Below are 14,340 nucleotides of genomic sequence, written 5' to 3' on the forward strand. Positions count from 1 at the left end.
GAAAGATGCCATGAGACAGGGTTCAAGCAGAGGGTTTTTTTATTAGGGAAAGGGATCACAAAAAGGGGAAACGGAAGGGGGAAGACCAGCCTCCAGAGACAAGAGCAGCAGGAGAGAGGAGAGAGGAAAGAGGGGGAGAGAGAGGATAGGGAAGAGAGAGGGAGAGAAAAGAGAGAGTGGGATGGGAATTGGGCAGGGCCCTTTTAAAAGGGAACATAGTGAATTTGCAAAGATGGTGCTCTTGGTGGCTGCAGTTAAGGGCATATCCTCTCAGAACCCCAAAGAAAAGCCAGTTCAGATACCTGAATACTAACACCACCCCCACCCCAATCAGGCCTGCTGGCCAATTGCACAGGTGCCCCAAACTGATGATTTCTGTCTAGATACTTCTATTTGCTGTTATTTGAATAACATTTCAAACTTTTTGATATTAGCACCCTGTTGACATAACCTCCCAGCAGCAAACCCCCAGTGATAATCTTTATGTCAGTGGCTGGATCATGAGCCTGAGTTTTCTTCTTGGAAAGTGTATGCCAGCACCCAGATTTCCACTAATGACAGGAAGGGAAGTAGCTGTCCAATAATGACGCTTAATGATAATACCATATGCTTTTCAAAGATGAAGGCAAATATTAAATGTCTATGTTATCATTTGTACTAGAGAGCTTACCTAAGTTTATGATAACAGCAGGACACTCATTTCTGATGAACATGGGTCACACAGACCTCTATGTAAGTAGTGGCCTCTGACCAGGAGTGCTGTGATGATCCTTGAGGAGTCATCAAGCAAGCATGTACAAAGAACACTTAAAATGTGTTTGCATGGCTTTTTGTGCTGTGGCCCTGCTGATTCTGTCACCTCAAAGGGATCTTGGCTCCGAGAAAAGACTTAACCAGTGCCACAAAGAAAGTCAGGGTGGGGTGGGGCAGGGCTGGCTTGTGTATCCTAGGGAGTCCTTTACATGGTGTTCATGAGAATTCTCTGATATCTTCCTTGTAGGTACTGTACTGATGATATGCTGCAGCGAGAAATGATGTCCAATCCTTTTCTGGGTAGCTATGGGGTCATCATCTTGGACGATGTCCAAGAGAGAAGCATGGCGACTGACGTGTTGCTTGGACTTCTTAAGGATGTTTTACTAGCAAGGCCCGAACTGAAGCTCATAATTAACTGCTCACCTCTCCTTATCAGCAAACTCAGTTCCTACTATGGAAATGTGCCTCTCATAGAAGTGAAAAATAAGCACCCCGTGGAGGTTGTGTACCTCAGTGGGGTTCAGAAGGATTCCTTCGAGTCTATTTTACGCCTTATCTTTGAAATCCACCGTTCGGGGGAGAAGGGTGACGTTGTAGTCTTCCTGGCCTGTGAACAAGTAAGTTAAGTGGTATTCTGACCTAGCCAAGTGCTGCCTTATGGTATTTTCTTTGGGAAGGTTTTAGCCACCAACTCCTGGCTCCCGTTGCACAGCTGCTGTGTAAATATTCCCTGGACCACACCTCATTCTATACATGAGCTGTAGCATAGACAAGATGAGCACAACTTGTGCTGAAAGCCTTGCCAAATCTCTCTCAGTTCTGAGGAGTGGCATGGCATGTAGTTGAGTCTTACTCTGCCCTGCCATCCAGCTCCCAAGTAACCACACAGAGATTTATTATTAATTATAAAAACTTGGCCGATAGCTTAGTTTTTAAGCAGAGTTAACTAGCTCTTTGAACTTAAGTTAACCGACTTCTATTAACCTACGTGCTACCACAAGGCTCATGGTTTGTTACCTCATCTGCGATATATCATGCTTCCTCTGTGTCTGGCTGGTGAGTGTGCCCCTCTCCTTCAGCATCCTCTCTGCCCCCCAAATCCTGCCTAGCTACTGGCAGTTCAGCATTTTATTAAACCAATCTGAGTGGCACATCTTCACAGTATACAAAAAGATTATTCCAAAACAGTGGCATTCTGAGGAGTTCTGAGAAACCAGACCCCTCCTCCAGGGCCCGGCTTGAGAGCCCCTCACTATCTCCTGTGGAGACAGGAGGGCTTCACACTCTGCTGCCTCCTCAGCATCACCTGAAGTAGACCATTCTTCTTAAAGACTAGCATCCTGATCTACCCCAGCCCCTCCAGGGCTTCCATCCTCTCAGTATGGGGTAGGCAGGCAGTGTTTCTTTTTTTTTTTTTTTTTTTTTTTTTTTGGTTTTTCGAGACAGGGTTTCTCTGTGGCTTTGGAGGCTGTCCTGGAACTAGCTCTTGTAGACCAGGCTGGCCTGGAACTCACAGAGATCCGCCTGCCTCTGCCTCCCAAGTGCTGGGATTAAAGGCGTGCGCCAGCAACGCCCAGCTAGCAGGCAGTGTTTCTAATGAGTAGCATGGACCAGAATACAGGTTGAATACTGAGAGATAAGCCCCTACCTTGGTGTGGCTCTTCTGTGTCCTCAACTCAGGCTCAGAACTAAAGGAGCCTGGGGCAGGTTTTTGTTTTTTGTTTTTTAGTTCTCTTTTGTTTGAAACTGACGTCTTACTCGTTTTCTTCCACATTTTTTTATTTAAAATCTTTTTTCATTTTACATACCCCAGTTCCCCTTCCCTTCCCTTCTCCCTCATACTCCCTTCCCTACCCACTTCCGGAATCCACTCCTCAGAGAGGGGATTGCCTTCTTTGGAGAGTCAACAAAGTTTACATACCAAGTTAAGGTAGGGCCAAGTCCCTCCCACTTTATCAAGACTGAGCTAGTCATCCTACCATAGGGAATGGGCTCCAAAAAGCCAGTTCATGTACCCTGGATAGGTCCTGGTCCCACTACCAGCCCCCTCCCAACAGATCAAGCCCCATAACTGTCACCCACATTCAGAGACCCTAGTTTGGTTCCATGCAGTTCTTGAGACTTGAACTTTATCTGTTTCCTTAGGGAAAGCAGTTGGAGTCTCATCTGCATAAGGACATTTATCAGATGTTTGTGTAGATGCTACACATTCTCCTGAATACTAATCTTCTATGAAGTGATTTATTCTCTCCTCATGCCCCAATTGCATGATTTAGAATGTTTAAGAAGGCTCTTGGGGAAGCAATAAAATGATTAAGGGGCAGGGAGAGAGCCCCGGAAGGGAACAACAGTAAAAGCCAGGAACCTGAAACATTTGAGAGTTGAAACTGCCAGATGGAGGAGAAAAAACGGGGGCATGGATATCAACAGGATAAGCAGCCGTGTTTGAGGTTAAAATCAGAAATTTTAAAACAGAGCCAGGTACTGGCCTGTAGTTACAGTACTCACCAGGCTGAAGCTTGGAAGCCAGCTTTGGCTTGAAACCGTGTCTCAAAAAAGAAAAAAAAAAAGTTAATTAAAAAAAATTTCAAATGAATGTGTTAGAAGCTAAAGGTCATAACAGATTTGGGGTAGAGGTTGTCTTAGAGTATTTGAATCTTGTAAATATAGTGGAACCTGTCTGTCAGTGACATGGTGACCTTTAAACTGGTGAGCTGTAGCAGTCCCATATAACTTAGAGTGTCCTTCCTGTTAAGAAAAAAAAGCCGGCTGTGCTTCCTCAGCACCATATGTAACCAAGAGATGTCTTTTAAGAAGCTAAATTCACACTGCAGACATTTCACTAACAGTTTGATTTTAGGAGTCAGTGTGCATTCTTGTGTTCCATATTCTCCAGCTGCTGACTCAGCTCCATGCCTGCTGTGACCCAATCCCCATAAAGTACAACATACAAATTGAGTTCATAGTGTGTAGTCCAACCAGATCACTGTAAAGACCAGCAGGAAGGCGTGTGAGGGTTGACGCTCCCTGGGAAATGGTCTGTGTGCCTACAGAGCTTCTTTGGTCTCAGAGCCTAGGTAGATGTTTGATACTTCCTTTCAGTGGATGTTATGGTCTCCACAGCTCTGTATGCTAGTCACACCAAAGTCCTGCAAACTATTGAGTAAGCAGGGTGTGGTGGAGCACTCCTTTAATCCCAGCACTTGAGAGGCAGGGGCAAGGTCTCCATGCCTTGTTCACAAGGTGAGTTCCAGGATAGCCAGGGCTATATGGAAACACCCTGTCTGAAAAGAAAAAGGCTTGAAGCACCAGATGCATAGTTCAGTGTTGCCTTTTGTAAGTTTTGAGGATTATGGCCTCAAACCCACGTTAGCTGTGCTTGAGGAGTAGGAATTATACATAGCATCCATTTCCATCACCTATGCCTTTTCCTGCTGAACATTTCCTTCATTTCTCTTTCTACAAAAAAGTGTGTGTGCGTGCCTGTATGTGTGTGCACACTCACACATGTGTGTTCAAAATTCAACATAAAAAGTTGTGACAGCTGGAAACAGGCAGATTTCTGTGTGTTCCAGGTCAGTTACGAGTAACGAAATGAGACCTGACTCAAAAAGCAAAACAAAAACAAAAACCAACTTAGTTACCAAAGGTTTTTCAACAGTATTCTAAGAGGAAGTAATCGTTCACTGCTGTTTGAAGGTGTATACCAGGAAGAAATTGCTCTTAAGTGGGCTTCCATAGCTGAATCTCCTTTTCTAGATTCTCTGTTGAGAGTTAGTGACACCAGCCTGAAGCTGCGGTGAATGTGGGCACCCCAACGATGCTGTCCTAAGAAAATGTATGTGGTAAATGAAGCCAGTGATCTAGATCCTTCATTTCTTCTTTTAGACAGGATGCCAACAACTTCTCAGTCATCCTGACCCCAACTCCTAAGCATCAGCAAGAAATAGTCTGCTCTTACTGTTCTAGTTAACAGTTTTTTCATTACTCAGGATATAAACAGTTGTGCTGTTTGCTTTGTTTAAAAATAAAAGACCATGTCCAGGTAAGCCATGTGTATGTGCTGGAGAGGGCAGTGTGGGAACCCCCGCTCCCAGAGGCCTCTGACCCATCTTTAAGGCAGATCTATCCGCCAAAACCCTTGAGGTGACTAGAGCCACTCTACGAATGGTGTAGAAAGGAAGGCATCGTGAGCTAGAGACATGGAGAAGGAAATGGAGCCTTAAAAACTGCAGAGGCCACAGGAAACTGACTTTGAACTCTGATAACTTGGATAAACTAGGTGAGCTTTCCATTTGGTGGCTTGCTTTGCACTTTAAAAGACAAATTTGATCAGCATGGTGGTACACACCTTTAATCCCAGCACTAGGGAGGCAGAGGCAGGAGGATCTCTCTGAGTTCAAGGCCAGCCTGGTTTACAGAGTTAGTTCCAGGATAGCAGAGGCTACACACAGAAACCCTGACTTAAAAAAAAGCAAACAAATACACACAACAAAAGAAAGAAGACAGAAATTCCAAAACTATAAAAGGATTCAGATTAAGTAGCATCTGTTCTCAAAAACTAGCTGGGATTTGAAAAATGTGCAAACTAAAATGCTTTCCCTTCAGGCACTCCCATTTACTTATAAGTAATTTCATGGCAGGTGGTTTATATTCTTTCCAAATATGTTTGATATGCATTTGAACAGACTATCCTAAACACCTGTAAATGCAAGGTGTCAGTGACTGCTTCCTGCCCATCTTACAGGTTTTCTATCATCACTTTGAAGTACACATGGGCAAAATGATTTCTAAGGTGACCTAGGTGAGGATCCCAGTCATGCTTTTGAATGTACCTTTATGTTTAATTTTAGTTTTTTGAGATAAAGTTTCACATTGTAGTCCACGATGGCCTTGACCTCACAGCAATCCTCCTGTTTCATCCCACTGAGCCCTGGGAATATAGGCATGAGCCAGCATACCTGGCTGGGACACTGCCCTTTACTGAAAATCTAGATAATGTTGGGTAATGCTTAGTTCTGCTGGCTCAGAGAACAATGAGCCACCACCACTGATGTGAGGATGAACTTGATTTTTCTGCTCATGTTAATGTGTCTGAGAAATGACATCAAGCTGGAAGGCTTTCCTGAGAGGAAAACCATTCTGGACTAAAAGCAGTGAAATTGTGTACAAATCACATTTAACTTTCCCAAAGAAAGATTATGTCCTCCTTCTTCATTTAAGGTAATAGCACAAATGTTTCTTTCCCTGTGTGCATTATTACCTAAAAAAATTACTGAATTCTGGGATATTTCTGTACTGAAATATTGTTTTTTATTCTCATGGATGTTTATTTTTTTTTAACTTTAGGATATTGAAAAAACCTATGAAATTGTGTGTCAGGAAGGATCCAACTTAAACCCAGACCTGGGCGAGCTGGTGGTCATTCCTTTGTATCCCAAAGAGAAATGCAACCTATTCAGACCAGCGGATGAAACCGAGAAGAGATGCCAAGTATACCAGAGAAGGGTGGTGCTGACCACTAGCAGCGGGGAATCTCTGATCTGGAGCCACACAGTCAAATTTGTTATCGATGTTGGCATGGAAAGAAGACAGGTAATTACCGTCCCAGGGGCTAGAGCTGGCAGCCATCACCAGTACCCACTGGCTGGCTTCCTGCTACACCAGTGGCCAGAAAATGAGGGTACATGGTGACCCAGGGCTTTCTTTATTTGGTCACATGTGCACAGAGTGGTTGTAGCTATCCACTAAAGTCTTGGCTATATCTCATTAGCACATTAGTAGTCTGGAAGGAAATTAATTGAGGTACGGAGGTTTGAGGAAAGACCAAATGTTTGCATAAAGGTGTTGGTTCCTGTCTACCTGTCTGCCCATCTCCTTTCTTTCCTTCTTCCTTTTAACCTGGGATTAAACCCAGAGCCTCCCACATGCTAGCCCAGTGCCCAATCCCTGTGTCTTTAGGTAAACTACTAGCATAGTACAATATTCAGCTTCTGAAGCTTCTCTGGTACATCATGTCTGGTTATCTGTTTATCAGCATAATTAGCATATTACTTCAGGGAAATTAGTTTGAAGTCAGTTGACTTGCAAATACTGGCACATGCCTTTAGTCCCAGCACTTGGGAAGCAGAGACATGCAAATATCTTGTGAGTTCCAGGACAGCCAAGGCTGCTATACAGAGAAACCCTGCCTCAAAAATAGGTAGGTAGGTAGGTAGGTAGGTAGGTAGGTAGGTAGGTAGGTAAATTATTAAAGCTGAATGGTGGTGTCGCATGCCTTTAGTCCCAGCACTCTGGAGGCAGAGTCTGGTGGATCTCTGTGAGTTTGAGACCAGCATGTTCTCTAGAGTGAGTTCCAGGACAGCCAGGGCTACACAGAGAACTCCTGTCTTAAAAAACAAACAAACAGGGGCTGGAGAGATGGCTCAGCGGTTAAGAGCACTGACTGTTCTTCTAGAGGTCCTGAGTTCAATTCCCGGTAACCACATGGTGGCTCACAACCACCTTGAATGAGATCTGGTGCCCTGTCCTCTGGCATGCAGAAGATTGTATACATAATTAATAAATAAATTTAAAAAAAAGAAAAAAAAGAAGCAGACAAATAAATAAATAATTTAAAGATAAATAAATTATAAATGAAATAACTTCATTTCAAATAATTACAAAATATTTTTATTATTCCCTTTAAATAAAAAAAATGAAGGTATGGTTTCTTAAACTCTAAAGACACTAGAACAACAACAACAACCAAAAAGCTTTTGAAACAGAGGAAACTGCCAGATTTTATCCCTTGAGGAAACTCTGCACTTCCTGAATGCCCTTGTTTTGCTATGACACCATTGTGTCCCCGTGGTTATGAAGGTTCCCCTGAAACAAGTCGGAGGTGGTCTTTTTTGAGACAGGGTCTTGCCATGTAGCCTGGCTGGCATTGGACTTAAGATTCTCTTTCTCAGCCTCCGAGTGCTGGTATCTTAGTCACACACCACATTGGAGTCAGGCTTCAGTTACTGCATCATTCATAGAACACAGGTGTCACTTGCCCTTTTAAGCCACACCCAAGAGTAGCTATTAGTTCTGTATGGCATTTGTAGTAGGTGCACTACCCAGAAAATTCCAGTATGTGTCATAAGTGGGCCGGCCCACTGCGGTAACACTGAGTCTGAACAAAACGTCTAAGCATTACAACCCTGTTGACTGGAAACTCTTTCTCTCATGTGGCATTGTGGGGTGGGTCTCCCCACACCAGCATGAGGCTCTAGAAGTGGCAGGTCAGTACTGTGGCAGGTGGCACTGCAGTCCTGTAGTTCCAGAAGTACAGTGGAAGCAGGCAGCTTGTAGACCCATTTGTCAAGGCCCTTGCAGTTTCCACCTCATGGTGTGCAGTCGACACCAAGCAAAGGAAAGAGCCTGACAGCGTTTCTGTGGTGGCGTGCTGGGGGCAGTCACCTTGGAGAGAGGCAGGTGACTGTACCTGAGTTTCCAGGAGGTAACAAGCTGTGTTTCTGTTAAAGGTATACAACCCCCGAATCAGAGCCAACTCCCTCGTCCTGCAGCCCATCAGCCAAAGCCAAGCGGAGACCCGCAAGCAGCTTCTCGGGTCTTCTCCCTCAGGTAGAGTGGTAGGCACAGTAGCAAGCAGTGGGAAGTCCTTCAGGGATGTATGTCACAGCAACACTGAAACCATCTTCCTTAACTTCTTTTAGGAAAACTTTTCTGTCTGTACACTGAAGAATTTGCCTCCAAAGACATGAGGCCCCTTAAGCCAGCAGAAATGCAGGAAGCCAACCTGACCAGCATGGTGCTCTTCATGAAGAGAGTGGACATCGCTGGCTTGGGCCGCTGCGACTTCATGAACAGACCAGGTAGCTTTACACTCGGGTTTTCTTATTCCTGCCACTCTTCCTTCTGTGGCTCTAGAGGGCACACAGCACCTGTCAGTGTAAGCCAGCATGGGGTTTGTTCTCACCATCACAGGCAGAAGTACTCTAAAGAAAACTTCAAAGCACAAAAACCTAGGTGGTGTGTGTGTGTGTGTGTGTGTGTGTTTATGATTTGGCTAGGGGTGTCCTGGTTAGGGTTATTTTTGCTGTGCTGAAACACCATGACCAAAAGCAAGATGGGAAGAAAAGGGTTTATTTGGCTTATACTTCCAGATTGCTGTTCATCATTGGAGGAAATCAGGATAGGAACTCAAACAGGGCTGGATTCTGGAGGCAGGAGCTAATGCAGAGGCCATAGCGGGGTGCTGCTTACTGGCTTACCCTTCCTTCCTTCCTTCCTTCCTTCCTTCCTTTTTTAAAAAGATTTATTTATTTACTATGTATACAGTGTTCTGCCTGTATACCAAGAGAGGGCACCAGATCTCATTATAGATGGTTGTAAGCCACCATGTTATTGCTAGGAATTGAACTCAGGATCTCAGGAAATGCAGCCTGTGCTCTTAGCCTCTGAGACATCTCTCCAACCCTCAGCCCTCTTTCTTATAGAACCCAGGACCACCAGCCCAGGGATGGCACCACAATGGGCTAGGCCCTCCTACATCAATCACTAATTAAGAAAATGCCTTCCAGACCAATCTGCCTAAAATCTGATTTTATACAGGCATTTCCTTCCTTCCTTCCTTCCTTCCTTCCTTCCTTCCTTCCTTCCTTCCTTCCTTCCTTCCTTCCTTCCTTCCTTCCTGTTTGCTTTTCAAGACAGTGTTTCTCTGTGTAACAGCCCTGACTGTCCTGGAACTTGCTCTATAGACCAGACTGACCTTGAACTCACCGAGATCCGCCTGCCTCTGCCTCCCAAGTGCTGCCTCCCTAGTTCTGGGATTAAAGGCTTGTGCCACCACCACCCACCTGTAGGCATTTTCTTAATTCAGGTTCCCTCCGCTCAGGTATATCTAGCTTGTGTCAAGTTGACTAAGACTTGCCAGCACAAGGGCCAAATCTCAACATCTGGTATTTTTACTCTTTACTTTCATTTTTGAGACAGAGTCTGTCCTGAACCTAAGACTCTCTGAGTGGCTAGACTAGCTGGCTAGCAAGCAAGTCCCTGGGATTCCCCTAGCTCTGCCCCTCCCACCAGGTCCTGAGATTATAAATGTGTACCAGGAGCCTGGCTGTTAATATGGGTTAGGAATCTGAACTCAGGACCTCATTCTTGTGCAGCAAACACTTTACCCACTGAGCCTTTTCCCCAGCCTAGAGAATATTTTATCTTTGGGCAGTAGAGTCAGAAGGGCTGGCAAGAGCAGCAGATATAGGGAGGGACGGCATAGCACTGGGATGTAAGGTCAAGATGAACAGAAGGTAATAGACACATTTCCTGAAGTGGCATGATGTCCTCCTCATGACTAGCGCCTGGGGAAAATCCACTCAGATTTCACTCCTTTGCAACTTTGGTCAAACGTCCAAGAGAAGTAAGGTTCCTGAAGTGAGACCGACCCTAATCTGAGCAGTTTCCTCCAGGGAGTCTACTGAGCCTACTGGCCCTGGCTTGTTTCTTGTCCCCAGAGCTACTGAAATGCTAAGGGAAAGGCCAGTGAAGTTCAGGCCAAACAGCTGCTACCTGAGTGACAGGACCACTGTGCCCAATGCAGAGCGGTGTTACATGCTCAACAGGAAGCCAGCTTGTGGCTTTCTCTGCACCCTCAGTTGACTTAGCCTCTGTGTGTTAGGGTGAGGTTAGATCCCTCTAGTGTCTGGGAGGTGGCAGCAGCTGTACATGTCTTAACCTTTCTTTTTGTTTTTCAAGACAGTGTTTCTCTGAATAACCCTAGCTGCTCTGGAAACTAGCTCTGTAGACCAGGTTGGCCTCAAGCTCAGAGAATAGCCTGCTTCTGCCTCCATAATGCTGAGATTAAGGGCGAGCACCAGCACCCTCTGGCTAAACCCAGCTAAACTGTGCATGTCAGCAAGCAGCTGGTGAGGAAGGTCTGCCAGGAGCCATTGTTTGTACATCATAACTGTTTAGACCCTGCCTGTTCTCTGAAGGCTCAGTCATTTGTATGTGTTTACTGGTGTGTTAACTCACTTATGACAATAGCCTAGTGACTGGATGCTATTATTTGCTCCACTTTACAGAAGAGAAACCAAGTCACTAGACACAAGGCAATTCACAGAATAGCAGGTGGCATCTGCCCTGACAGTGGCGCCTTTTCCTACCAGAGTTTTCCCTCTTTTCCTGGTCCTCTATGTCCAGTACTACTAGCTGAGCATGGGCAGCAGGTGCCTATAAATAATGAATCAAGGAACACAGCCAGGAGGATTCCCCGTCTCCCCACCCATCACGCTCCTGAAACTGATGGGGACCTAGCCCATGGTCAGGGAGACACCAGACTGTCAGAGCAGGGTCTTCCTTTAACCTGCTTTGTTCTGTGATTGAAGCTTAGCTTTTGCAAAGCAGGCGAATGCCTGGATCATCATTTAAGGGGCTCTTACTTTAAAAGTATTGACTGCTCTTAGTTTTTGCTTGTATCTTTGTGAAAATTACTTATTTTTTCCACACTTTTGGCCAGTTGTTAAAATTTCCCATCATGCTTACCCTAGAAGTAAGGCCGTCTGCCTGTGATGTCTGTGTCCTTTGTCACGTTTTGTAAAACAGGGAAGTCAACAAGAGGCCATCACAGTAGGAGAGTCTAAAGTGGGAGCTGTAATCCAGGCTTGTCTGAATGCTTTCCTTCGAGGTGTCCTGGCCCTGAGGATGACCTCCAGGGGTGAGAGTGTCATCTCAGCCTCCCTTCTTTCTACCTGATGGCTTCTGAACTTGAGATTGGGTTGGCTTTTGCCACAGATGGATCTTTCCGGAAGTGTTCCTCCACAGAACGTTTTTCAGCCTTTCATTGTTCTTACATTTTGGTGTTGTTGAGATTGAGCATGCTCTGAGAGTGTTGTACTGCTGAGCCACATCCCAGATCAGACCTTCTTTTCATGATGGTAGGGATGGGCCTAGAGACTGCATGATAGGCAAGTACCCTACCACTAACTACTCCTCCAGCCCCACGTGCATTTCACCTTAAACGTTGCCCATCCAGCTCTACTCCTTATGTCTTGGCATCCTCAGCATCTTCCTGCATAGGAGAGGGGATATTTAGTGAACTAGATATGAGGGGAGAAGAATAAGCAGGCTTGCTAAAGGGTTCTGAAGAAATCAGACGTCAGAGATACCTGAAGGGAAACAGGGACTGAACTGTGAACTTCTGTCTGTCTTGCGCACGCTCTCTCTCTCTCTCTCTCTCTCTCTCTCTCTCTCTCTCTCTCTCTCTCTCTCTCTCTCTCTCTCTCTCTCTCTCTCTCTCTCTCTCTGTGTGTGTGTGTGTGTGTGTATGTGTGTGCGTGCGCGCGCACGCGCGCGTGCGTGCTAAGTTCTCTGCTGTTTGTGTGGCTTACTTCATGAGGCTTCAAGCTGATAACTGGGAACAAAAGGGTCAGAGTCACCATTTATTTTTGGCTTCTGACAATACACACACAACTGTTTTCTGCTGAGCTTGGGGAAATAAAGCTGTGGATGAACTCTGACTCATCATTTTGGAAAAAAATATAGAAGATGCTTGCAGCCAATGCATTTAATTCAACTTATAATTGAAATGTACAAGCACAGCAAACTCTATCCTTTTCAGGATCTGTGAACCGTGTGGAAATGGACTTGGCATGACTAGGTTAACAGTAGTTAAGTCAGTTCCCTTGACGTGGACTTCTCCTTTGAAAAATCTAAATCAAGGCTTTTTCCCCCCTCTCCCTTGGTTGTCTGAAGATAGACCTCCATGAAAGTGTCACAGCCATTGTTGATCTGGGTGAGGAAGCTTGGGACCAGCTGAGTGCCTCAGCAGAAACAGATGGCTGAGACTGTTATTGTCCTTGGAAGGCAACGGTTACCTAGATGGGGTTTTGGAGAGAAACCAGGAACAGTGTCTCAGACTATGCCAAATGTCATCTCTGTGCTCGTATTCAAAACTTGTTTTACTGGTAACACATAAAACTGGCTTGGGGATGGCCAGGATTTCTGGGATTGTGGAAAGAAAAAGGAAAGCCAAGCATGGTAGTATGTGCCTATAATCACAGCATTTATGAAGTGGAAGTAGGGGTAGGAGAATTGTGTGTTCAAGGTCATCCTGTGTGGGGATTTCCAGGCCAGCCTGGGCTACATGAAACCCTGTCTCAAAAAAAACAGGAAGGAAGGAAGGAAAGAAGGGAGGGAGGGAGGGAGGAAAGAAGGAAGGAAGGAAGGAAACAAGCAAATATGCATATCCAACTTGGACTTCTAGCTTGGCATGAAGGACAAGATAAGGGCCTGAAGAAAACACAAAGTGCAGACAGGGGCTGGACTCCTGGCTTCAGAGGCCAGTTGGTAAAAGGGATCCAGCTCTGCAGTGGCCCCATCAGGGCTCAGGTGCACATTTTTCACTAGAAGATTCCCAAGTTAGTGAACTTGGATCTTCTGACATCACTGTCACACACCCAGAGATGTTTGTGAGGATACTTGCAAGTCTCTAAAGCACTGTAAACTGGAGATTCTCCTTTGAAACTCAGACTGGTCTTAAAGTGTCACGTCTGTGCTTAGGAGAGTGAGGGAAAGCCACATGCTAGCTTGGCTCAGTGATCACCCGACTGCACCCAGAGCTCTGGATAGGAAAGGGCTCCTTTCTGTACGCAGCATGTTGCCTCCAGAACAGTCCAGAGCTAAGAAATTGTTCAACCACTGTACCTGCAAAGACCACAGCTAGGACATTGTTGTTGTTTTTCATTTGTATTACATTTATTTGTGGAGGTCAGAGGACAACTTACAGGATTCAGTTCTCTCCTTCCACCATGTGGGTTCCAAGGGTGGAGCTCAGGCTGTCAGGCTTGTATGGGAAGCATTTTCCCCACTGAGCCGTCCTCCCGCCTGATTGCTAGGTGCCGCACAGACACTACTGTCGGTGCAAAGGCCACACAGAATTTATCACCATCTTCAGAGGTGTGTGTGTGTGTGTGTACACAGAGGAATAGGTCAAGAACAGTTCCCAAGACTAAACCCGTTGGAACACTTTGGAAACATGAAGGTCATTTTACAGATAGTGAAAACATAATGGGGAGGGATGTTAAAGGCACAGAATGAAAATAGTTTTAATAGCTGCTTCAGCACGCCTTTTATCCCAGCACTTGGGAGGCAGAGGCAGGCAGATCTCTGTGAGTTCGAGGCCAGCCTGGTCTACAAGAGCTAGTTCCAGGACAGCCTCCAAAGCCACAGAAAAACCCTGTCTCAAAAAACCAAAAAAAAAAAAAAAAAAAAAAGAAAAGAAAAGTGACTGGGGTTCAGTAAACACTTGGTGTTGCAGGTCTGAGGGACACCTACCTGAGCTGGAAAACCCAAGGCTACCTTCCCTGACCTATAGAAAGCAACTTCCATGGGTGTGCAAACAGATGATGAGTCACAGTGATTAGGAGATGTCACTACTGTGCCCCTGATCTGGGCTCCTAGATACCAACAAGACCACTGGCCCTTCATGTACATAGAACTCACTCATCGGGCAGCCATTTTTAAATTATTGTTTTTTATGTGTATGGGGTTTTGCCTGCATGTAGGTGTGTACACCACATGTGCAGTGCCCTTGGA

General features: G+C 45.4%; 1 protein-coding gene across 3 annotated transcripts in view; it reads left to right on the forward strand.

Moving 5' to 3' along the window:
• The window catches only part of Dhx32 (DEAH-box helicase 32 (putative)), a 61,773-nt gene that overhangs the window by 38,489 nt on the left and 8,944 nt on the right, over positions 1–14,340 (forward strand). For all 3 annotated transcript variants that reach the window (XM_040752649.1, XM_040752647.1, XM_040752651.1), the window contains exons 4-7: positions 1,001–1,373; positions 6,106–6,351; positions 8,268–8,367; positions 8,460–8,618. In XM_040752649.1, coding sequence (XP_040608583.1) covers positions 1,001–1,373; positions 6,106–6,351; positions 8,268–8,367; positions 8,460–8,618 — 878 coding nt within the window. The remainder of the gene's footprint in view (positions 1–1,000; positions 1,374–6,105; positions 6,352–8,267; positions 8,368–8,459; positions 8,619–14,340) is intronic.

The sequence above is a fragment of the Mesocricetus auratus genome, unplaced genomic scaffold (assembly GCF_017639785.1).
Source record: "Mesocricetus auratus isolate SY011 unplaced genomic scaffold, BCM_Maur_2.0 Super-Scaffold_4256, whole genome shotgun sequence".
In the NCBI taxonomy this organism is placed as follows: Eukaryota; Metazoa; Chordata; class Mammalia; order Rodentia; family Cricetidae; genus Mesocricetus; species Mesocricetus auratus.